Genomic DNA, 26,314 nt, shown 5'->3' with positions numbered 1-26,314 from the left:
AAAGTAGTTTAGGTCCAAACAACTTATTTATGCCCTAAAATTTAGTAACCCTATGAAACATATATATTTCTCTCTCTCTACATTTATATATATACACACACAGACACACACATGCACATATATACCGACATATAATACATATAATATAATCATATAATTGTGAAGGTCAGTATATATTATATATAGTATTTATGTAATTTGAAAATAGTTTAATTTTATCTTGAATTAAAACAACTACTTCATAATTACATATTTACCTGTTGAGTACTGCACAACTTTTCAAAAGCTTGGAATCAGGTCAGACACCGCCACCCTCATTTTTATTCAACACTGATTTTACGCGGTACTGTTTTGTTTTGTTTTATAAATCAACTCCTGAAAATCCAGCTTTTTAAAGATAGGGCATCATTAAAAGGAACGTATTACGTTCTAATGTTGAAATTGAATTACCACGAATTACGAAGTTGTGCAGTCTTGGGCAGATATCGAGTATGCCTGTATTTCTCTTGAAAAGTTAAAATATCCTGGGAGCCCTTTTGAGTTCTGCTTACCACCCTGGAGCACCCTGACAGCGCTAGGAATTCATGTGTCTGTCCAGTGCACCTTCAACATTCCTGGAGGTCTTCACTCAAAAAGTGAATAAAGATGTCCTTCTTTTCTTCTCTCTTTATTTCTTCTTCTTTTAAATATTCATGGAGGAAATCAATATGATTAAGTGTTGTTGTTTTATGTAAGCTATTGATATTTGTGACAACATATTGAATTAGTGTTTTGCCGCTTATGGAAAAGAAAGGACTCTGATGTAGTAGGACATGTTGAAAATTAAGCAGTCACAACTACCTGGGAATTGGTTGAAATCTGATGAATTTATCGATCGACGGTTTTGTTCTGTGATTAAACCACTTAACGACAGACTGAATAACCATGAGTCATGTTAAATTTACCCTTTCTGTTAATTGTTGGCATTCTCCTCTCACTTGACCGTGTATAAGTGATCAATATTTTATGATGGCTCAGAATGAAAAATAGTGATTGTATCTACAACTTTTCGTAGGTGTTTGCCCAACTATTGTGAACACGGTGGTGAATGTTCCCAGTCGTGGAGCACCTTTCACTGCAACTGTGCAAACACCGGCTACAAAGGAGCTACCTGCCACAACTGTAAGTTGAACACACCTGCTGCTTCTTGCCTCTGTTCTGGTTTCTTTGTTCATTTCCCTTTCCATGGCTGGGTGCATCTATGTCCACATATTGGGATGCACAACCCCAAAGTTCAGCATCCAGCTGCTTTCTAGTTTATTTGAAATCCACACCTCTTTTCCAGAAGTTGTCAAAGTAGCTCATGGAAATAGATAACCTAAAACAGAATAGGAAAGAGTAGGAGAGCTGGCAAAGGGGAAATATGTGCAGAAAACAAGAGGCAGCTAAGGATAAACGTAAACAATGCAGACTATGTAATCCTTCAATTCCCTTGCGACCTCATGTATGAGGATAATGCAATAAGGATGGCAGATCATGATGTTAATCATTAAATAGTTCATTTTATTGAGTGTTTTGTAAATGCCAGCCAGTGATCTAGTGTTTTATATGTCCCACCTTCTTGAATTCCGATGACCACCGCAGTGGGTGGGTACTAGTATTATCCCCAGTTGACTCATGAAGTAACGGAGAGAGATCAGTCCCCTTGCCCCAGTCTCCTTAAATAGTTGAGGCATGGTGAGGATGTAAATACTTGCAATTATGCTCCAGAGCCTGGGATCACAAAAAACACTCTTCCTACATTATAAACCATGCAATTTTTCTGATGAAATGTTTGCATGTGTTGTAAGACTTGTGTCCACTTTTTCAGTATGAATGATGGTGAGATCATCATTTTTCTTTCCTGTTATTTCATATTATTTCTGACCTTGCCAAGCAACCTAACTCCTACTACTCCCTCCTGTAGCTTCAACTTCAGGGAAGGGTGTTATGGGCAAAGTCGTCAGACTCCCCATTCCTCTTTTTTTCACTGTGTGCTACTTTGCGAGGGTTGAGACTGGAATCCTGGGCTCCCAGCCGTGGACATTCTGGAAGGGACCCTCAGAGGTCCTGATTTGGGGCTGGCAAGGGTGTGAGCAGGAGGAACTTCTGGTTTCACACCTCATGCCTGTACCATTACAGCCAGAGTCATTCCTAAGCATCATTTTCTCTGTCACAGCGTCATGAAGAATGCCGGCTCTTGCTAAAGCCACACCTCGCTGTGACCAGAAGCAGGTTACTTGAGGTCACCCAGCCAGCCATCTGTTTTACTTTCTTATATCAGCCATCATCCTAATTATAGTAACTAACTTAAAACAAAAAGCTAATTGAATGTGTTTTAACTATGTATTTGTAATTGTTATCAAGGACTGAATCTAAATATGCACACAAACAATTCTAAGGAAAACAAGTGGATGATAGATAAGATGTTTTCATCCGTGGCCACAGTTTGATCTAATTGTGTTAACTGACTGTGTTCTTGATCAGATAGTCCAAATGGCTGAAGGGTTTTGGCTAACAACCATTCTGAGAAAGGGGCCAGGATGACAAACCTGGTTCGAGTGAAGCCTTTACTGTTGTTAGCATAAGTACATAGAGGAAGGGGCAGAGGAGGAGTCTTCAAAAGTTTGATAATAAGTCGTATGTGATAAATAGTCATGTTATAAGGAGTCAAGCAATACACACAAAGCAAATGTACTCCTAATTACCCTCATGCAATCATGTCTCCTTTCTAATACCAGCCCTGACTCTCAAATCAGGAGTCTCTCCTGCCAATGTCTTTGAAAGAATTTATGAACATAAATATGTGCATATAGAAGTGAGTAAAGTAACCATTTTTAATGCCCCATTTCACTACACAAAATATAAAAGTGACTCTAAAACAATCCATGCTTATATTTTTGTTTATACCATATATAATAAGAAGAAAATAAAATCATCGGACTATGGAAGAGTAGAGAAATAAATTTGTATGAATATCTGAAATTTCTATAACACTGAGCAAATTAGTTATATTGCCTAAAAAGTCATTAATATAATTTTCAAAAATTTGGACTAGATCAAGGAAAGACATTCAGGGCGTAACTTATTTCTCATTTCATAAAATAAAAAGCTTGATGGAAATTATCAGTGCATATGGCAAAGTGCTCAATGAGACATGTGCATCATATACAGTTGTTAATATTAAACCTTGTACATGGAAAATGTATAATTTTATAATCAAAAACATCCAATTATGGACCAAAACACATTGAGACCACTTGAGGGCATATTTCATATAAATATTTTTTCTGCTTCCAATTTTAATTATATTAAATTCTCATTACAGGGCATTAGAGAAAGTTACTTTCATAAATGACTTTTAAAATTATTGATGAGCTTTGTCAGTCATAATTTTTTAAAAGATTTTATCTATAGATAATTTTATATGAGAAAGAGTAGTTATATTATTTAAAATTTTTCTATTACATAATTATTGGATAAAAGCAGATTATTTAAGGAGATTATACTGTTGTGTTTCAGATGTGAGATTATTACAAGGGGTCACTAAAATTAGAAATTCCAAAGTGGATGTCAAAAGACCCATTAGGATAGAAGTCCAAAATGGATTTTACATTATATTTAGAACCATTTTGACATTTAAGACACATACTTTCTCTTTTGTTGTTTTACCTAATGTAAAAATCAATTTCTATTTTAACTAATTAATCTCCTGGTTCTGTTACAAAAAGAAATGCCACAGAATTCAGCCTCATTTTGCCTTTTTCTGTGTAACCTTTCATCCATATTAATTTTTTTTAAAAAAAGAATGAGTTTTGTTTTAAAATATGTTTTAACTTTTTTCCTGGTCAGTAATATACATACTAAATTTCAAAACTTACTGTATTTTGTGTCCAAATTAAAATTTAAGAGACTCATTTTATGCTATTCTATTTATGAAGATCCATTTTTTTTTCTTACAGCTATCTATGAGCAGTCATGTGAAGCCTATAAGCACAGAGGAAATACTTCAGGGTTTTACTATATAGATTCAGATGGAAGTGGTCCCCTGGAGCCCTTTCTTCTGTATTGCAATATGACTGGTGAGTTAATCAACTTTCATTTAATAGTTAAATTTGCATGAATGCTTTAAACACACAAATTTAAAATGAAACCAGTAGAAAGTTGACCTACTTTTCAACTTGATTAAAAAATATATTGTTCAGTGGAAGAATTTAACAAAAACTTTTTAAAAATAGTTTAATGGTAATGATTTAGAAATGTTTCATTATTTTCAGTGAATCTGGTATCTCTGTAGAACATCTCATAATATATGTATCTTATTAAGTCCCTAAACAAAAAGGACAGACCTTATTTCTTTTAATAGACTGATATATATGAAAGCTTTGAAAAATATTTACTTTTTAAATGTAGGTACACATGACTTGTGTTCTTGAATTCTTTACTTATATAAATTTAAATAGAAGTTAATAGTTGTGGAAAATGTGTTCGGTTAAATTCAACATCCATTCATGATAAAAGAGAAGATGAAAACTCAATAAATTACAAATAGAAGGAAATTTCCTTACTTCGTTAAAGAGTACTAACAAAAAGCTTATAGCACCTATCACACTTTATGGTGAAATAGTGAAAGCTTTACCCTTGTTACGAGCATTAAAACAAGGATGTCTGCTGTTATCACTGTTCACCATTATATTGGAGGTTCTTGCCAGTGCAATAAAACAAGAGAAAGAAAGGGAAGATGTAAGTACTGGAAGGGTAGAACTAAGATTATCATTACTTGTGTATGACCAAGTTATCTATTGATTCTTGTTCTTAGTCTATGACTAGGTTATATATTAGTGGGTGTGTATGTGTGTGTGTGTGCATCTCCATATACATATATCTGTAGATAAACTATTAAAATTTAGGATGATTACTGGATATCAAATTCATATAAAAATTAACTTCATTTCATTTCTGCATACCAACAGTAAACAAAATGAAGTTTTAGAAGATTTTATTTTCAATCACATAATAAAATCTCAAATACATGGTAATAAATCTAACGAAAGATATGCATGACTTCTACATAGAAAAGCATAAAATGCTCAAGATAAATTCTAATAAATGAGGAAATATAAAAATCCTATTGATTAGAAAACTCAGTACGGTGTAAATATTAATTCTTCCCATGTAGGTATTGATTTAGTACAAGTCTTAATTAAAATTCCAGTGAGGTGTTTATTTGCTGGTTGATGTAACTGTTTTGGTGAAAACCGGCAAGGAGGTTCTAAAATTTATCAGCAAATTTGAAGGGACAGGAAGAACCAAATCAGTCTTGGAGAATAAAGTTAAAGGACTCAACTCTAATAGCTATAAAGACATTATACTGACAGGCTAAGTGAAACAGTGTGTGATTGGCATAAGGAGAAATAAGTACATCTATGGAACACAATAGAGAGTCTATAAACAGATTTTCCTCATGTATGGATAGTTGACTTACTGCAGAGTTTGTATTGATTTATAGTGAAGGGAAGGTGGTCTGCGTACAATGGGAAGTGGTGCTGGTAGGGGCACGGGAGGGGTTGGTTGTATATTAATGTCCTCAAAAAGAATCTTGATCCCTTTGTCACCAAATCCAAAACAATGGATTCTAGATGAACTGTGCTCTCTAGTATAGTAGAACTAGCAACAAATGCCCATTTCAATTCAGATTTAATTAAAACTGATTAATATCACCATGGATGGGACTGGAAGAGATTATGCTGAGTGAAATAAGTCAAGCATAGAGAGTCAATTATCATATGGTTTTGCTTACTTGTGGAGCATAAGGAATAACATAGAGGATATGGGGAGATGGAGAGAAGTGAGTTGGGGGAAATTGGAGGGGGAGACAAACCATGAGAGACTGTGGACTTTGAGAAACAAACTGAGGGTTTTGGAGGGGAAAGGGGGTTGGGTGAGCCTGGTGGTGGGTATTACATGGAGCACTGTATTACATGGAGCACTGTGTATGGTGCATAAACAGTGAATTCTGGAACACTGAAAAGAAATTAAAAAAAATAAAAATTAAAAAAACCCATAGGAACAAAGAGGAAAATAGAGAGGCAAACAAATAAACAAACCCTTAACTCTAAAGAACAACCTGATGGTCATCAGAGGGCAGGGTGTGGGGATGGTCTAAATAGGGGATGGGGATTAAGGAGTACACCAGTAATGAACCCCAAGTGTTGCATGCAAATGTTGAATCACTACGTTGTATACCTGAAACTACTATTATGCTGTACATTAACTAACTGGAATTAAAATAAAATCTTAAAAAAGAAAAAAAAACTAATTAATAAAACTAAATGAATAGAAACACATTTTAAAAATTAAAACTTAAATTAATAAAAATAAGATTAAATTAAATGCCCCCCCCTTTTCAGTCTTACTAATCACACTTTCATTGCTCGGCAGCCACCTATTCTATCACTGCAGAAAGTTTACACTGAATAGCACTGCGTCAGGAAGTCACAGTTTTCTGGAACAAAACACACAGAAAAAGGAAACACTAAATTGAAGTAGGAGGTGTTTCAGAGGAGGATTCACTGCTTAAGATCAGGCAGTGAATATCTGGGGAGAGAATGTTCCAGGCAAAGGAAATAGCAAGTACTAAGTCCTGAGAGCAGAGCTCTTGCCAGGTGCATTCAGAAAACAGCGACAAATCTAGTGTGGTTGGAGTATGGCAAGTAATCGACGAGTAGTAGGACAACAAGAGTCAAGGCAGGGCCAGGAGGCGAAGTCTCATTACTCTGAATGAGATGAGAAGACACCAGGGAGTTTTAAGCAATGATGGATGCCATCTGACTGCTTTTGATGGGATCATGATGGTGCCTATGTCAGGAAGTGCCCATCTAGGAACAGAGGTACACACACAAACACTCATACACACCCCGCATATGCATGGATATATGTATAAGGTATAGATCTATATGTATGCATATATAATGTATGTCCATCTGTATGTCTGTAGCAGGAGTAGAGACCTGCTTGGAGACCAGTTCAAGTAGTGCAAGAGTCCATGCAAGGTGATGGTAGCAGCTTGCACTGGGTTAGAGCAGTGTGTTTGGGGGAGGGGGATTCGACCTTCTCATTCAATACATGTCAGGTGTGAGAAAACAAAAGAAAATAAAAATAACACCACATTTTGACTTGGGCCACTAGAGTAATTGGGTCACCATTATTTAGGATGTGGTCATTAAAAGGGTTGAACAGGGAGCACCTGGGTGGCTCAGTTGGTTAGGCGTCCAGCTCTTGGTTTCAGCTCAGGGTTCGGGTCATGATGTCAGCGTTGCGAGAATGAGCTCTGCATTGGGTTCTGCACTGGCTCAGCACCAGGTTTGAAGCCTACTTAAGATGCTCTCTCTCCCTCTACCCCTCCCTAAAAAAGAAAAAAAGAAAGGTAAAGAAAAAAAAAAAGTTTGAGGGGAAAGACCAGCAGCTCCGTTTTACACAGTTTGAGTTTGACATGTCTGTGACACATTCAAAGGAGATACTGAGAAGGCAGTTGAACACGGGAGCAAGAGTTCCTTTGTATTAATGTGTAATTCTAAAAACTGGAGGATGGTGGTAAAACCATGGCAACAGATATTTAGGGAAATTAGAAGATTAGAATGTATCTTCAGGGATTTTTCATATCACACAACCAGGTGGCTTCCATTTGCTTTCACCATTGTTGAGGACCTTGTACGCGGATAATCCAATTAGGGACAGCTAAGCGTCTTCCGTGACCCTGGAATATTGAAATACATATACATTAAGTGTAAGCTTTTTGCTGTTTTGTAAATGTCTATAGATGTCCAAGAGAACCTTGATTTGGGGGGTGCAAATAAACTGTCATGAGTAGGTGACTCTCAAATAATGAGGACCTGTAAATAATGAGTATTGAGTGTGTATATATATGTATATATACACACACTCACACATGTATGATATCTTTCTATGGAATAATTCCAAAATGTATAGGCCATGTGAACTTACGTTATCTACATGATAAAGCAGTTATCACTTTCATTTTATTGAATGAATTATTCCATTTTTATTAAATCAACATTTACCTCGTCATATTACTTTATCGGTTATGTGCCTTATTTCAGTCAGTGAAGTCTCATGCTGACTCTGTGATAATTCTGAGAGACATGGAGGAAATATGTATATCCACACAGAGAGAGGTGACAGGTGTTTCAGCAAAATTTTCAGAAAGCATTGATGCAAAAGAGGACATTCACAACATTTAAAGCCATTTGAAAAGTAAGCCATTGAAGGCAGAGACGCAGATAATCCAGTTAGGAGACAGCTCAGTGTCTTCAGAGACCCCGGAACACTGAAATACATTTACACTAAAGTGACAATCCCAGAATGTAAAAATCCAGTGAAAAATAATGTTACAGCTTGAAACGTTTCCTATTGATCTGGTTTTGCAAATGAGGAAAGCAGGGAGGTTGGGTAAAGCAGGCTAAAGAATCATTAGGGAGCGATGAGGGGCTAAAATCCCTTTTCTCCCAGCCTGAACATTTTTCCACTAGAAAAGGCTGTGTTCTATCAGTGTCTCATTGCTTGTAGCCAATAACATATTTTCTAGTTATATAAATCAAGTGTAATAATTACAAAAAGAAGACAAAATGCTGAATCAGTTACTTGCAGCTGTGTAACTTCAAAAAATCCCGTTATGAGTCTAGAATTAGTGTCAAGCAAATGATTCCACGTGGATTTAAATACCTTGAAGCGTTACCAGCTAAAAACTACAAAGGAAACTTCTTTTGAATGATAATTTCCCAAACTCTGTTAAAGACGGAAAATTCTTTCTAAATACGGTATTGTAAATATAATTTAAAAAATAAGTAGTCAGGATAACGTGAATCCCAGTGGCTCTCCCTGCAGAAATGTACAAGGCTTTTTTCTTCTACCCGAAATCCACTGCTTTTTCTATAATGTAATGGTTTTATGTTCAAGATATTTCTCATTTCACACATCGCCTTGTCAGGACAGTTGTTTCGGGGGGGAGAGAATGATGAGTGCTAAAGCTCTCAGACTTTGGTGAAGATGCTGATTCCCTGGTTTAAACTCCCTGATGCCAAGGGACCATCGAGATGCCTGGGTTGAGTTTTGCTGACTCAGTAAATTGGAGGACCAAGGCCGGGTTTCTGCCCTCTGAACAAGCTCTCCGTGTGCTTCTGAGACAGGAGCTCCGGAGACCATTCCCTGGGAAGGCTGGAGAGTATGAGATTTATAACAGCAGAATTCTTTTTACTTTAGGGATTCCAACAATAAGGCCTCCTTGTTAGCTCTGAGAGCTAATAACTAACCATCATTATTCAGATGCAGCCTTGTTTATACCAAGCTTTGCTCCAGAATGCTGGCTGTTCTTCCTTTCATCTCCCAGGGTTTCCTGAACACAGCACTTCCTCCCTGACCTCGCAGCTTTTAATCACATCTATCACCACCAGCACCCCCCGACCCCCCACCCTGTTAATCCCGAAGGAACACAAGGTCTGCAACTGTGTCGCTTAAACAGCACCTTTTTTTCTTTACCCTGTTATCATGCTCAAAAACAGCAGCCGGCAGAAGATAAATCAAGTTCTTAATTACTCAGGTGCTTTACATACAATCTATATACTAGAAATCTCTTCAGGGAGGCACACTGGTAGACCCAAACTGCTTTCCGTTTTTGAGTGTATTTATTAAATTTCATAGATTTTCCTGCCCGTGGCAGCTGTCTTTCCTGACTCATGTCTCCGTGTCTCCTTTACCGCAACAACCAACTCTCTCAGCATTTGGGTAAAGGACAGTTTTCAAAGAAATAAATGAATGAACAAAATCTCACACAGATATAAAAATAAAAACTAAAAAACCACATTTTAAAGATTTCGTCTCGTACTTTATTAATGAGGAAACTGGTAAGATGTCACAATCAGTTCAAAGGAGAATCAAAGAAACAGACATATGTGTACATCAGTGATACTGAAATTAATGTGCAGATGGAGGCGGGACTGGCTGCTTCCGCAGCGGGTGTGGAGGGAGGGAGGCCCTTGAACCTCTGCCAGGTGGAATTTGCTGGTGTGTGGACGATAGTTCGTTGTTGTGAGGAAACAATGCCTTGTTTGCTAAGCAAATAAGTAAATGAGGCAAATAAATTAATAAAAAAAAATTAAGTAAATCTGGAAGCCTGTGTTAAAGGATCATTGCATATAGATATGTCTTGGAAGTTAGAGATAGTGACTTTCTCTGCAGAGATTAGAAGGTTGAAGGTTTATCTCCCCCAGATGTATTTGCCTACATGCTAAAAGTGACCAAAAAAACCCAAAAGCAAGACAAAAAACCTGTGGACTGGTGCCTCTCCTCAGAGATCTGTTGCATTCCAGAGCCAGAATTCCTCTCTTCCTCTGTGAAGGGGAGGCAAAGATGTGCCAGCCATCCCCTCTAACAGCCAAGTCTCATAATTTGAGGGTTACTTCTCTCTTTCTCTCTTTCAAAATTTTATTTATTTGAGAGAGAGAGAGAGAGAAAGCACATACACACATAATAGGGGAGAGGGGCAGAAAGAGAGAGAAAAGCAGACTTCCTGCTGAGCAGGGACCCCCCCCCAACATGGGGGGCTTGATCCCAGGACCCCCGACGAGATCATGACCTGAGCTGAAGTCAGACACCCAACAGACTGAGCCACCCAGGCGCGCCGGGGGTTTCCTCCAGCATGCCCAGGTGCATCTGGCACTCCTCTTTCGGCCCCTGGGAAACTGGGCCGTGGAGAACAAATGCGGGTAGCATTTTCTGTGAGCAGGTGGTCCCTGATCCAGGGACTCTGTGTCTGCTAGTGTAGCTCTCCAGCACCCGTCTACAGCTAGGTCTGTCTGGATAGATAGACATACACGGATATAGTTCATATAGGAGGCAGATAACTGGTTAACTTGCAAGTAGGATAACATCTCATACCCTTCATAATTTCAGACTTATTAATATGCGGAACTGTCCGTTTACAATTTACGAAGTTCTAGAACAGCTAAAAGGCACTGAAAGTCTCACGGCACCATAGAGCCAGTACTGTAGTCCGGACGACACAGTGCATTCACTCCTTTATTCCCACATTTCTTTAATGTCTTCTGCATGTTGTGCCAAGCCCCTGTGCTGTGTGCTACAGATACTACTATGATAGCAAGTCAGAAACGATCACTCTTCTCCTAGAGCCTGCAGACAAGGGGAGAAGACCCAAAGAATAAATCACAAAATGCTGAATTACAAATGGTGAGAAAGTCTGTGTCCTTTACAGTTATAATTTCTGAATATCAGGTAATGCAGTCATGTCTGAAAACGCAGTAAAGAGGCCCCGGGGTCATAATTGTGAGAAATTCCCCTGTTAGCAAAGCAGATGAGATTTGGAGCCCGGCTGCTGGGGGCTCATTTCCGGTGTTCCTAACCTATGGTGATGATTCTCTCGCCTCTGCTTTGCCCTGGAAATGTAGAGATCTCATAAGTGCAGCATCTGTTTAACCTTCTGTTTTTGTAGCACTTTTTATTAGAAAATGAAAACACTTTACAGAGACTACCATAATACTGAAATTTTAGGATGTCAAAAAGAGAAATATTTCCATGTGCTGTCCTTTAAGGATTGTATGGTGCCTTGGCCTTGGGTTAAATTTACAGCAGATTTTATTTATCTATTTAACAGACAGAGATCACAAGTAAGCAGAGAGGCAGGCAGAGAGAGAGAGGTGGAAGCAGGCTCCCCACTGAGCAAAGAGCCCGATGTGGGGCTCAATCCCAGGACCCTGAGATCATGACCTGAGCCGAAGGCAGAGGCTTTAACCCACTGAGCCACCCAGGCACCCCAGATTTACAGCACCTTTAAAGACCTTTGGAACCAAGTGTTAATTGTGACTCAGTGGGTGCTGAATGCTAGGGAAGGCCCACTCAGTATAATGCAAAAGGCAGAGACAGAGGCCTCAGGCAGGTGTGTTGTCCTGCTCCTTTGGCAGCCCCTCAGAGCCGAACTTCCTTACGCAGGCCATTGATTTACCACAAGGAAAGAAGGATATTCGTTGAAAAAAAAAAAAAAAAAAAAAAACCAGAGTCCAGTGGAGGTTAGGCTAACAGATTTGCCTGGTTAATAATCCTAAACTTGTAATAGCCAGGGTCGAGTTGGCTAAAATCAGAGAATTTCAGACCTACCCTTTGTCTCCTGTGTTCTGCCACTTTATTTTCTAAAATTTGGAGACAGAGTCTCAGATTTTACCTGACTTTTTGTAAGCTCACATTCCACACTGTATCTGCAACTCAAATATCCTGATGGTCTCTATACCATATCACTGTCTGGCCATCCATAACTAATACCATTAGCTTATGTATCATGTCCTCTTGAAGGAAATTAATTTGCTGATAAAGCTCTACAGTGAGCTGAAATGCAAGGCAGCAATAGAAGTAACAGCATTTGTTTCCAAGAAAAATAATGATGTGCACAGGGAAGGCAATAAGGCTGTCAAAGTTGTCTCCTGTCTTATTTAGCAGACCTCTCTATTCAGAGTTCTGGTGACCTGGAGAGGGCTGGGAGTGGAATTTCTTACCTTGTTCTGATTGCCGATCCGATCCGTGTGAATGTGTTTGCTAAAGAGAGGGGAGGAAATTCTCCCTACCGTTTTCCTCCAATTTGGAATAGTCCTCTGCAATGCAGAAGAGTTATGTGACTGAACAGCTTATATATAGCAGGGTTTTGACAACTTCCAGTCTGTTTCTTACCTATTAAATCAGAGGCCTTTTGATTAATCTGTTCATGTGCCTGCATCTATCACAATAAATATAATGTGAAGTCAATTCCTGGAGAAGTTGAAGGCTAGATACAATATGCCTATCTTCTGCTACAAACACTGTAGGATTTTTATTTCATTTAATAATTTTAGTAATCATTATGGTGGTTGATGTTCAGGTGTCAATGGCAATTACGCTAGTAAGTACTCAGAGGTACTTTATTTTGTGAGTTATTTGAGTTGCTTCTGCTGCGTCAGATGGGTTCAGCCCAAGGGAATAACTTCCTATGGGCCCGCATCATGGTGCACATCACACAAGACCAAAATGAATATTTAAAATTCAATTTAAAAAGAAATTGATGTGCACTCATAATTAAATGTTGTCTGAAGAGAGAGATATATATAGGCCATAAAAAGTGAATTCCTTTTGCTGGTGAAAGGAATGATTTTTAAGAGCAGAAAAGTCATTGCTTACATTGTGTAGTTTAAAATATTTTAGAAATTCAAAGATACACTTTATTTTTTAAATTGTAACATCCCTGAATTTGAGGTGTGTCAGTAATCAACAATGCTTTAGAAATATGATAGGCAACTATTTTTTTTCCTAAAATAAAATAAAAACATATCTTTAAAAAGTAGAATATTAGATTCAATGAAATGAAATGTCTCACAAATTTTAATAATTCATTTCCTTAATATTTTTCACCATAAACATTTTCTGGTTAAATTAGCAACAAAGAGTAAAATAAAATCACTGCAAATGCATGGCAGTTGTATAAACTTCAGGGGAAAGAATCACTTCAGATAATTTAAAAATTTTAAGAATCCATTTGTGTTGATTCTACCTCTGAGAGAGGTTTGATGACTAGAGAAATCTGACTCAGATAAAAGGTGATTTTGATTTTCTTTATTTATTTTAACTTTTGCAGACTAGTGATGGTCTCCTCTCTTTCTTCCCCATTTCTGCATACAAGAAACTGCATGGACGGTCATACAGCACAATGGCTCTGACTTAACAAGAGTCAGAAACACTAACCCAGAGAACCCATACACTGGGTTTTTCCAGTACGTGGCCAGCATGGAGCAGCTCCAGGCCACAATTAACCTCGCGGAGCACTGTGAACAGGAGCTTACTTACTACTGCAAGAAGTCACGACTTGTCAATAAACAAGGTAAGGAAACTGAGGCATCTGTCCTGCCGCGCGCATTGCACCGTGAACTTGACTTCAACAGCTCCTGTGGATTAATGATGCCAAGGCGGTGGCATTTGGCCACTGAGAGTGTCTGCCCCTGTCCGCTTAGCAAACGTGTCACAGTCTGGAAGCCACAGCAATGCTTTGGCCTGAAGAAAAGAACAAGGTCAATTTACGCTGAGCTTTGTTCAAAGTCTTGATTGCCTTCAGAGTCTCTTCGTGGCCTTCATCACGTAATGCTTCATTCGGGTGAATGAATGAACGAAAAGGGCTTCATCTGGATCCTGGATGGATGCTCGGTGTTTGTCCCTTATAAAGGGCAAGTGACATATATGGTTTGTTCTGTCATGCAAAAGAACTAATGAAAATATGACTTACTTTTCTGAAAGTGGCTATTCTGTGGGACTCTTTTTCAGGGATTGTTGGCAGTTAGCCTCTGGGTAAAACTGTGAATTAGAATAGGCTGCTGGAAACAGTTTATTCAGCAATTTAAGTAGGAATTTGAAAACCTCTTTTTAACTCTTTCTTTTATTCTGCTTTTAGTAGCACCTAAATTCTGTTTTTGGTCTTGTTCCCGCTTTAGAACATCTCATCATGTGACAATATCTTGATCCCCCGGTTCTGCCTTAGTGTGGGCCTTTCTTTTTTTTTTTTTTTTTTTTTTTAAGATTTTATTTATTTATTTGTCAGAGACAGAGGGAGAGAAAGCGAGCGAGCACAGGCAGACAAAGAGGCAGGCAGAGGCAGAGGGAGAAGCAGGCTCCCTGCTGAGCAAGGAGCCCGATGTGGGACTCGATCCCAGGACCCTGGGATCATGACCTGAGCCGAAGGCAGCTGCTTAACCAACTGAGCCACCCAGGCGTCCCCAGTGTGGGCCTTTCTGATGCTCTTGAATTACTGCAGGAGCTTTCCAGCTGGTCTCCTGGGGGCCTCTCTCCATACCTTCTCACCATCCAGCATGCACTCCAAAATATTTGTCTTTATGATGGGAATTAACCTCTAAGAAATGCGGCTTCATCATGACACTTTTCTGCTTAGGAAGCCTGGTGCCTTCCTCTTCACTGTCTGTCCTTAAAACAGACTCTACTCCCTGGATAACACAAGTGCTTATTCTGGGTCCACACCCTGGTTATGCCAGTTTCATGCCACTCCCCGACACACTGTTTTCTAGCATCAAAATCGAGGTATATTTTTCTTTAGAAATTAGAGAAGGTTCTAAGACATCAGCACAATAAAGCCGCTTAGTGAATGTTTACCTCTATTTGTAATCTTAAGAGAGATCCATAGCATGACAAGAATTTTAAAAGACATGCATTTCTTATGTGACTATCCTATGTCATGTGGGTTGACATTTCAACCTGTTGTTTCTAGTTAAGCACCTCTTCTACTTTCTCCCCACCCACAGAGTACAACCAGATTATTCTCTCCATTTTGCCTTCCTTCACACCTCCTCCTCCTGCTTTTCCTCCTCCTCCTATTTCAGAAGGTTCTCATTTGGACTTTCACCTCCACCAACCCTTCCCACCTTGCCAGTCTTCCCTCAAATCTTATCCCCCTGAAACCTCAATCCCATTTGTGAATTACCATCAGAGAGCTGTAGTGAGAAGAGCATAAGATTTAAAGCAGGAAGAGCTGTAAGTTCAAATTCCAGGGCTCTCATTGATTAAGTAGAGAGTTTGGATAGATTAGTCTTTATCAGTCTTTGCTTGCTCTTCTATGGCACCGGGCCAGTCATGGGGTGTGGCAGTGATTGGGTGGTACGACATGACACATACAAATTGCCTGAAGTGAGCTTCTCTCTTCCTGACTCTCTGGGGCATCGTGGTTATAGTTAACGTAACAGTTTTCAAATACGACTGATGGTTCAGTTGTTCATTGTTGCTAAATATTGATCTTGGAATCTAAAACATAGATAAACAAATATGTAAGTGTATTCTCAGAGAATGAGAATCTTAATCATAGAAGGATAAATGAATGGGATGCAAAAAATGAATGGAATTGCTTAAGTAGAAAAGAAAGACCAAAGGGAAGACAAACATCAGAGTCACAAATGAACCAAACTCTGGAAGAACCAGAAAACAAAATCCCCGCAGAGTTAGTGAGCAAGCCCACACAAAGAGGACAATATAGAGCATGAAGGAACGCCTACCTTCATGGCCATTGGTGCCCATATATCTTTTACTAAGAATCCCACATGTTTCAGCCAGGCTTGAGAGCCACTAGTAAAGAAAATAACTTCTAGAAAAGGCCATTGAACAAGGGATGATGGTAATTGTTAAATACACAGATTTTCTTCAAGTCCATCACCCTAGAATTCATGTAGAATGATCCTGAGTTGGAAAAGAGAGAAAATTTGGAATTTGAGTTCACAATGAAGAATAGGAAGGAAGTGTCAGACAAGTTAAATTTACAGTTTCAGATCTTGAAGACACCGAAGTTTTAAGTAATAGTGGTGCCATTATTGTGAATGAATAAGGTGTGGTGTGTCTGTAAATACATTTTCAGCAGCCTGTGGAGCTGTGACTCAGCACATTGAAAAGATGGCCAATGTGGATACTCAAGTCCTTTGGGATTTTAACTACAGGAAGTGGAATGTCTGACCATGATCACCGATTGTTTATAATTTTAATTTTTTAAAAGATTTTATTTATTTTTTGAGAGAGTGAGTATGCGTCCATAAGCAGGGGCAGCAGGAGGCCAAGGGAGAGGGAGAAGCAGGCTCCCCACTGAGCAGGAAGCCCTTTTGAGTCTCTATCCCAGGACCCTGGGATCATGACCTGAACTAAAGGCAGTGGCTTAACTGACTGAGCCACCCAGGTGCCCCTTATACTTTTAATTTTTAACCTAAAAAATTTCTCATGATTTTCTTCATTCTTTCTTATACTTATTTAAATTGTTTAGGATGCTTCAAACAGTCTTAAAGGGAACCAAATGTACTTGGTACCTTTAAAACATTCAGTGGTTTCTGTTTTATAGGGAAGATTGGAAATTTAGAGTGACAGTATTGTTCAATATTTAGGAATACTTTATTTTCTTTTTAATCTACGAACACGTAATGTTTTAAGCAGTATATTGAAAAAATTATATTAAATGTTTCAAGATGGTTTCACCTTCTGTTGGTGACTTAATCTTGCAATTAAAAAAAAGATGAATAATCTTGATTTTAATGTCTTTGTCCATACAAAAACTTGAATTAACTTGAGTTTTTTGGCATGATGTGTGCTGGTATGTATAGTAACACTGAGAGAAAGGTTGTTGGCATTAGTAGAGGTTCGATCTAATAGTAAGTTGTTATAAGCATTGGCATTCTTAGGTAAGTCCCAGATTTTCAGTAGGGCTCATGGCAATAACTTAAAAGTTTTGAAGATCAACAGAAAAGTGATCTAACACCTTTGAGGAGCTGACTGATTTGATGTCACATTCTTCTCATGCTCTGATTCTCAAATGACTATGATTTTTCCTCTCTACCTATTGTTTTTTCCAAAGACAGATGGCCTGCATTCCTCACCTGAATGTTCTGTCTGTTCTTTGCTCTAGTTCTTTGGCATCATGTTTAGTCGTAACTCTGAGAAGGAGCTGGAAGCTGAACATTCATCATAGAAAGAAATGCATTTGGCTAAGGGAAATTTTGTTTTTGAGTGTAGTGTTTGCTTCAGGCATAAAGATCTTTCAGTGTTATTTCTGTAGTCTCCAAATAAATAGCCAGGCCTTTAAATGGGAGGAAAAAAATACACATTTCCAAATAGATCTTAAATCATAATAAGGGAGTACCATATCATGCCTAATGTTTAATAAACAGCTAATATGTTTTTAGCCAATAAATATATTGCGATCAATCACTGACTTTCCGTAACATTTCATAATGTTTTAATGGGCATTTCATGATCTCAAGTCAAGTTTGTTCCTGATATGTTAATTACTGTGGTTTATATTTTGAGGTCTCTTTGTTTCAAAAATTATTTTTAAAGAAATTACATATGTGAACTGCTCTCAAAACATTTTTAAGTACCACGCCTGAACTAAATAGGAACTGCTGATTTCTTTCCTAATTAAGGAAAAATACATTGACCATTTAAGCTTAAATAATAAAATACTCTTTTAAAAGCTTTCTTAAGGCAATGCCATCAATAGCCATGGTTGAATATCACTGCATCAGATCAGTCTTTCTTTGCCTCCTCTTACTCTCTTGAATGATTTGGGGAGGAAGGGTATGGCCTGGCTGGAAGGCTGTGGGGTATAGAGAAGTTGTCACATTTCTCACATTTGTCTTTCAGATGGAAGCCCTCTGAGTTGGTGGGTTGGAAGAACCAATGAAACGCAAACGTACTGGGGAGGTTCTTTGCCTGATCCTCAGAAATGTACTTGTGGATTAGAAGGGAACTGCATTGATTCTCAGTATTACTGCAACTGTGATGCTGACCGGAATGAATGGTGATTTCCATATGATTTCCTTATGCAAGATAAAGTTTATTTTTAAAAAGGACTTGCTCAGACCATTTAGTGTAGTGAGGCAGATACTGAACAAATAAGCACAGTGAAGAAATTAGATAAAGGTGTATTTTGGTGAAATCTGTTACAATTAATCTGAATCCTAAATGTTAAGACCAATAGTTTTTTATTTGAACTTTTTGTAATGGGCCATACATCATTACATTTTATTTTTGTAATAGAATGAAAGGGAGATATCATTTTTATATTTTTTCTTCATTGTAAGTCAATTATCATTTTCTTTAAAATTAAGTGTAATTGAGAATTCTGTTATTCTCAAAATATGTTTACAGGCGTTAATAATAAAGGCACATTTCTTCAGTAATCTGCCTATAAAACCTTTAAGCAGGTAAATTTAGAATTTCTCACAGTTATTTGAGATTTTTTAAGGATATTTATAAAAACACCTACTTGAAGAAAGTGGGGAATAACCAAATGTGGGGACTGGACCCTAGAAGGAATAAATCTGAGTGGATGAGATCGATGTTTACCTGCCTTTCCCCATGAGGGTGCTGACCAGACCACATGCCATGACGTGGTTAGGACTCCAAGGAAATACTAGATCTTTTTGGCTTGAGGTATCCAAAGACAGAGTTTGGGGCTGCCAAAATGACTAAATATTGGGAAGGAAGTAGAAATCTCAGAAAGAGAAAGCTACCTGGGAGGAGTTCACTCTACCAGCTCCACTCAGATCCCTGGCTGCCCTGTGCATGTGAAACACAAATGTACTGGGGAGGTTCTTTGCCTATCCTCAGAAATGTACTTGTGGAGTGGAAGGGAACTGCATTGATTCTCAGTATTATTGCAACCGTGATGCCGACTGGAATCAATGGTTTCCGTATGATTTCCTTTGCACATGCATAGGGAAGGTTTCTAGAAATCACTCAGAAAGCTACAGCTGGAAAACTGAACAAGCTTTAGAGACATTTCTGTGACTACTACCAGAAGAGAGACAGAATTTGGAGTTTAAGTCTCATTAATTGAGACAGGCTTGTAAACCCTTTAGCTTTCCAGAGAAATGACAGAAGGTTTGTGTCTTCACAGAAAAGACTGTGTAACAAAACAGTATGAACACTAAGAACACAACTGGTGCCGGCCCACTTAAGATGGTATAAAACCAAACCTCCACAATTTATTGTGATAAGACTGTTCTTTACCTGTTTGGGGGTGGGGGAAGATTTAGAAAATGGTAACAGAATCCAAAGTCTCTATAGTGTATCACCTGTAATATTTAGAATATTATAACAGTTGTTACATATTCCAAAAAAGGGTAAATTTAATCCAAAGTCAAGAAAAATGATAGTAGTTATTAGAAATAGACCCTGGAACACTGATGTTTGATTAGTAGGCAAAAACTTAAAAGCAACTATTATAAACATGCCTGAAGACTTAAAGGTAAAAATAACCACAACAAGTGAAGAGAGGACATACCAAGCAGATAAATGAGAACTGTATTCAAAAAGCAAATAAATTTTGGAATAGGAAAGTACAACATCTGAAAAGAAAACTTCACTGGACAGACTTGAATATAAGATCTAGCAGAAGAAATCTTCAATGAACCTGAAGACAACTTAATTGAAATCATTTAATCTGAAGAACATGGCAGGTAGGGTTGGGGGAAGTTTGGAAGAAAAACTAACAGAACCTTTGTGGATTTTGCGAAAATATCAGTGATTTAATAGGCAAGAAATCAGAGTCCCTGAAGGATAAGAAATAAAACAAGGCAAAAACTGTGCAGAAATGATGGCTGGAAATTTCTCAAATTTGTTTAATAAACGTCTGTGGTAGCAATTCTCTGAGATGGCCCTCCGTGATCCACACAGCCTATCATTCACACCACTGTGTGATTTCCTCCCTGTGAGTGTCACCTGGACCTTGCGACTTGCTTCACATAATTAAAATATGATAAAAGGGATGAGAATCACTTCTGAGATTAGGTTACAAAAGACTGTGACCTCTGATTTCCTTGCAACTCTTTCCCTGACTCTTGTTTTGATAAAGCAATCTGCCGTGTTGTGTCCTGGGGAGAGGCCAGGTGGCAAGGAATGGAGGGTGACCTTCAACCAATAGTCAGTGAAGAGCCAAGGCCCTCAGTCCATCCATTGGCAAGGAACAGACTACTGCCAAAAACCAACCACTGGAGCGAGCAGGTCCTTCCCCTGTCAAGATGATGGCAGTTGTCGCCAACACTTTGGTTATAGCCTGGGAGGGGCTCTGAGCCAGAGTATCCTGTTAAGATATGCCCAGATTCTTGACACACAGAAACTGTAGATCATAAATGTGGTTTTAAGTCACTAAGTTGTAGGATAATTTGTTACTCTATAGTGTATACATAATATAACATCAATGTACAGATTCCAGAAACTCAGAGAATCTGAAGCAGAATGAAAACAGAGAAAAGCACACCTTGGATTATTGTTCAGATTGCTTAAAAAAAAAAAATCAAGATAAATATTTTGAAAGCAGCCTGGTTGGATAGATACAGTGGAATACATTCCATGCAGGGGAACAAAGATACAAATGAAGGCTGACTTCTCAGCAAACGCACAGGTCAGAAGACAATGGAATGCTATCTGTAATGTGTTGAAAGAGAAAGCAGTGTCAACCTAGAATTCTATACAAAACAAATAGATATTTAAAAAATGAAAGTAAAATAAAGTCCTTTTCAGATTAAACAAATGCTGAATTTATTACCAGCAGAACTGCATTGTGTGAAATACTAACAAAAATTCCATAGGCTAAAGAGAAATAATGTTAGATGAAAACTCAGATCTTTGGGAAGGAATGAAGAACACTGGAATTCATGACTGTGTCATTAAATAGAAAAGCCAGGCTTTAAATTCTTTTTTGTAATTAAAAAATTAAAATTTACTGTCTAGCTGTATTATAACATCTATGACATCTAGATTTAGAATATATGACAGCAGTAACACAAGGAACAGGTGTGTGCTGAGGGGAAATGGGGGTATAAGGATATTATCCTGTAGTGAGCTTCTACCATTTTATATTGAGTAATATAACACAAAATCTAACTAAAGTGGATGAACTAAAGGTGTATTATGTAAGGATCCATAAAACAAACATTAAAACAACTATGAATAGACATACCTAAAAGGTGAATAAAAAATAATTGAATACAAAGAAATATGGAGTAAACCAAGAGAAGTAGGAGAGAGGGAGAAATGTAAGAAATACTATGGGAAAAAATAGAAATAAATACCAATTTGGTAGATCTAAAAACACAGTATCAGTCATTACACTAAATGTAATTAATCATATATGTATATTGAATTATAATTGACATACAGTACTGTATAGCCTTCAGGTGTACAACATAATGATTCAGTATTTTCATACATTATGAAATGATCACCTTGCTATAACCATTCCACTTAAAACGTAGAAAATGAATTTCAAAATCAGCAACTGTAATCAGTCTGCAGGAGACACTAAAATGTGGCCACATTTTCACTCAAGTGAGCAATCATTGGCATGTGCAGACTTACCTCAGAATATCTTGGCTTTGAAATGCAATAAGGACTATTGCTTCCCTTTTATTAATCAGAATGATTTTAAGAATCTTGTTGTCGTTACTGTTTTTTAGGACCAATGACACTGGATTCCTTTCTTACAAAGAGCATCTGCCAGTGAGGAAGATAGTGGTTACAGACACAGGCCGACCGCACTCAGAAGCAGCTTATAAACTGGGACCTCTCCTCTGCCGGGGAGACAGTAAGTGGTGGCAGTGGGTTGTCAACATGGCTGAGCAAGAATCATGTTTCTGTCATATAATAATGAATCACACTTCTGTTGTGAAATGCATGAGCAGTGCCTGAAGTAATTCTTCCAGTCAGTCAACAGATAATGTACCCTTATAAAGTGTAAAGCCCTGTAATAAATGCTTGGTGGCAAGCTTTGTTCAGATTCTAAGAGAACAAAACCACTAAGCATCTCGATTTGATTGGCTTATCAACCTATCCCAGCATTCCTAAACTTCCGCATGCCGTGATCCATCTCAGGGAAGCCTCAGTGCTGCGTAAAATCGTGAGCAATGTGAGTTTTCTACTGTTGGGCCTGTGGTGAAATGAGAGCATCAGTAGAATGAAATGCCACTTTTATCAAATATGTTTCAATTTTTAATCTCATCTTTTTCCCAGTCTGTGTGTCTGTGTATTTACACTAAATCAGTGGGACATACTGTTTTGTATATTCAGTGCATTAACACTCTAAACCAGAATTGTGGTTTCACAGAAAATATTTATTTTCTGCAGGGAATGAAATGAGCATACGTACCCATACATATGGAGACTGATGCATTAATTATTTATGCTTTTAGCTATTTCCAGGACTTAAAATGGAAATGGGAGAAACATTTATTTATGTAAAAAGTATACCCTACGATAAAATTTTATTTTAGGGGCTCAAACTAGGAGATGATCCAACAATGCCGTGGATTTATGGAGATACATAGCAGAAGTTGCTTAGTTAAAAAGCAAAGATGATAGTGGCCTATAAAAATTTATATGTACTTGTAAAAAACTGTCTTCCATTGTACCTACCATCCCTGATCTTCGACATCTCTACTTCCTGTTCTGCTAGTAGTCCTCACACAATCACACGAAGATAACATGGGGTATTGCATGGAGAGAAAAATTATGTGCAAAGAGATGAGGTTGTAAACTCAGGATGCATCTAGGGGAGTACAAGGATTTTGTGACTATAGAAAATTGTCCTATACGTCACACGCAGTTTTCACTGCTGGTTCTGATCTTAACCCTTCAGGGGCCCAGGCTGGCTTCCACCCTCCCCCTTATTCCATTTGCCACCATCCCTGGGCAAGTGTCTGCTTTGACTGAGGTCACTACCACTAGTCCTTAGGTCTTCTTTCTCACAGACTTCCTGCCATGAACACAGGGAAGCTTTTCACTTAACACAGTGATTCTCTATGCAAGGCAGTTTTCCCCCTCCATGGACATTTGGCAGTATCTGGAGACATTTTTGGCCGTCACAGTTGTTGGGGGATTGAGTGCTACTGGCATCTAGAAGGAGAGGTGAGGAATGCTGCTGCCTGTGCTACGACGCACAAGACCGCTCCCCTCAACAAAGAGTGATCTGCTCCAAAATGTCCATAGTGCTGAGACTGAGAAACCAGAATGTTAAACTTTTGTGACCATGGCGATGCAGAGATACATGGTTTTACAAGTAGTCTAAGTATTTGGAGACCAGCTAAATAATTTCTGAGTTATTAATGAAACTAACTGAGGGTTTTCTTGGCCTGGTCTTGTACATCTATTTTAGGCCCAAGGCTCATCCTCACATAACATTATAGGACTGTTCTCAGCATGGAGAGCTCTTTCTTATTTTCTGAGTCAGAAGAGCAGTATGGGAAATCTGTACTCCTGAAGGTGTCATGCCCTAGAGACACTGTTTTTTCTTTCCAACTGAGATAGATTGGATTACCATGGGGCTTCTAGATATGGAATCATGCACAGTGGGCCTTATGAGCAGAAGGAAGATATGTGGACAACATCTTAAGGGCACTAGGACCTGAACATTGAATAATTTAAGGCCAAGATATAGCTTAATCTTCATGATCCAACTGAAAGCATGGAGACCAGTTACAAATCTAAAGACCAGCAAAGTGACCTTTGATGTAAGACAAGGAAAAATGATAAAGGCTTGAACAACACAGTGGCATGGGGCTTAAGGAAGGGACTCACGTCGAGAGAGAAATTCAGTATGATCTAGAGGGGAGTTGAGCTTGAAAGGGGGGAGGATGGTCTCTGGCTTTTCTGATCTAAATATAGTCGCTTAGGAGCATTCACTGAGACAGTCAGGATGCTAGTACCCTTCACTGAGACAAAGGAACTCTTAGATGTTCTTTGACAGAAAAATGGAAAAATGAGATTTTAAAAAAAATGACATTTAGGTTTTCTCACACAAACCAGAGATGCTGAAAATCTTATATCTAGCTATGTTCTTGTAGGAAAGAAGCCTTGAGAAAACAGGACAAATAAAACAAAAATGAGTATGACTCCTTAGTGGTCCCAAATATGAGCCTACCCCTAATGAATTGGTACCATCTTTTTCCAAGTCCTTCTTTTATCCTTTTTTTTTTTTTATGTATGTTGTTCTGAAGTCCCATGGGACTGCTGCTATTACTGTCTGATGTCAGAAATCATAGATAACACTATTAAGTGTTTGACCTAAAGCACAACATGAAATGATAAACCCACCTTTACAGCTGTGCCGCAGACACAAAAGTTAGTAAATATATCATTCATCCTTAAGGAGTTTATTTATGAACATAGAAATAAATTTCTTGAAAATAGATATGAAAAGTAAATGGCAGAATTCAACATCCTATTTATGAAAAAAGCCAAAGTAGGAATTGAAGAGAACATCCTCAGTGTTTTAAAAGGCATCCATGGAAATCTGATCGCTAATATCATACTGAGTAGTCAAAGACTTGAAACGCTTTCCCTCTCAGATGAGGATCAAGGCAAGGATGTCTGCTCTCACGCTTCCTATTCAACATCATACTGCTAGTCCTAGCACATGCGATAAGAAAAGGAATTCAAGGGATGTAGATCAGAAAGGAAGATATAAAATGTTCTATTTATAAATGATATGGATTTGTAGGTAATATCTGTAAGAATTTCTTTTTTTTAAGTGAGTTTAGCAAGGTCACGGGATACTTAGCCATCTCTAAAAAAAGTAAATCTTAAAAATATATATACATATATATGAGTATACATATATATGAAATGTTTAAAATATATATGTATATCTGATAAAGGCTACTGTCCAAGATATAGAAAGAACTCTCTCACAGGTCAGTAATAAAAAAAAATTCAAATTAAGAAATGGGCAAAACATTTGCACATACAATTCATCAGAGAAAATAACATTTCAAAAAGCACATAAAAAGATTCTTAATATTCTTAGTCATTAGAAAAGTGTAAAATAATACCACAATATATAACCATTAAAATGGCTAAAATTAAAAAACAAAAAACCCGATAATACCAAATGCTGATGAAGATGCAGAGTAACTGGAAATCCTCATTGCTGGTGCAAATGCAAAATGTTACAGCCACTTTGAAAAATAGTTTGGCAGATTTTTTTTTATAGATTTAACACATATTTACTGTATGATCCAGCAATCCCATGCCTAGGTACACAAGAGAAATGAAAAACCTGAAAGTTTTATATTGGCTCTATTCATAGTCTGCTAAAACTGGATACCACCCAAGTGTCCATTAACTAGTGAATGAATGAACTTTCCCATTTTGCTGTGGTGTATCCATACAATATGATAGAATATTACTGAACAATAAGAAGAAATGGAATATTGATACATGCAACAACATGAATTAATCTCAAGTGCTTTATGCTAAGTGAAGGAAGTCTTACTTAAAATGCAATGTGCTGGACTATTATTCAGTGTCTAAGATATTCTGGAAAGGGCAAACAATGGGAGCAGAAAGAGGATCTCTGTAACAGCTTCAAGGTGAGAGACCCATAAATACAGAGAACACAATGGTGGTTGCCAGAGGGGAGGGTGGCAGGGAATGGGTGAAATGGATAAAGGAGATTGGGAGGAGCAGACTTCTAATTATGGAATGAATAAACCTTGGGAACAAAAGGGAAAGAACAGGGAATATAGTCCATGGCATCGCAATAGTGTGGCATGATGACAGATGGTAGCTACACTTGTGGTGAGCACAGCATAGGATAGAGTGTCAGGTCTCTGTGTTGTACACCTGAAACTAATGTAACATTGTCCAACATTGTTAACTGTCCTTCAATTAAGAAAAAAACTGAAGTAAATTCATAAAACAGGAAAGGTTTTAG

At 38.0% G+C, this 26,314-nt stretch overlaps 1 protein-coding gene across 2 annotated transcripts in view; it reads left to right on the top strand.

Annotated features, from left to right (window-relative positions):
• The window catches only part of CNTNAP4 (contactin associated protein family member 4), a 238,368-nt gene that overhangs the window by 166,880 nt on the left and 45,174 nt on the right, over positions 1-26,314 (top strand). For both annotated transcript variants that reach the window (XM_044255693.1, XM_044255692.1), the window contains exons 11-15: positions 1,055-1,161; positions 3,981-4,100; positions 13,751-13,948; positions 18,244-18,400; positions 22,062-22,189. In XM_044255693.1, the coding sequence (XP_044111628.1) occupies positions 1,055-1,161; positions 3,981-4,100; positions 13,751-13,948; positions 18,244-18,400; positions 22,062-22,189 (710 nt within the window). The remainder of the gene's footprint in view (positions 1-1,054; positions 1,162-3,980; positions 4,101-13,750; positions 13,949-18,243; positions 18,401-22,061; positions 22,190-26,314) is intronic.

This window comes from Neovison vison, chromosome 7 (assembly GCF_020171115.1).
Source record: "Neovison vison isolate M4711 chromosome 7, ASM_NN_V1, whole genome shotgun sequence".
Lineage (NCBI taxonomy): Eukaryota > Metazoa > Chordata > Mammalia > Carnivora > Mustelidae > Neogale > Neogale vison.
Note: the sequence above shows the minus strand (reverse complement) of the source record. Positions and strands in the feature narration are given on the sequence as shown.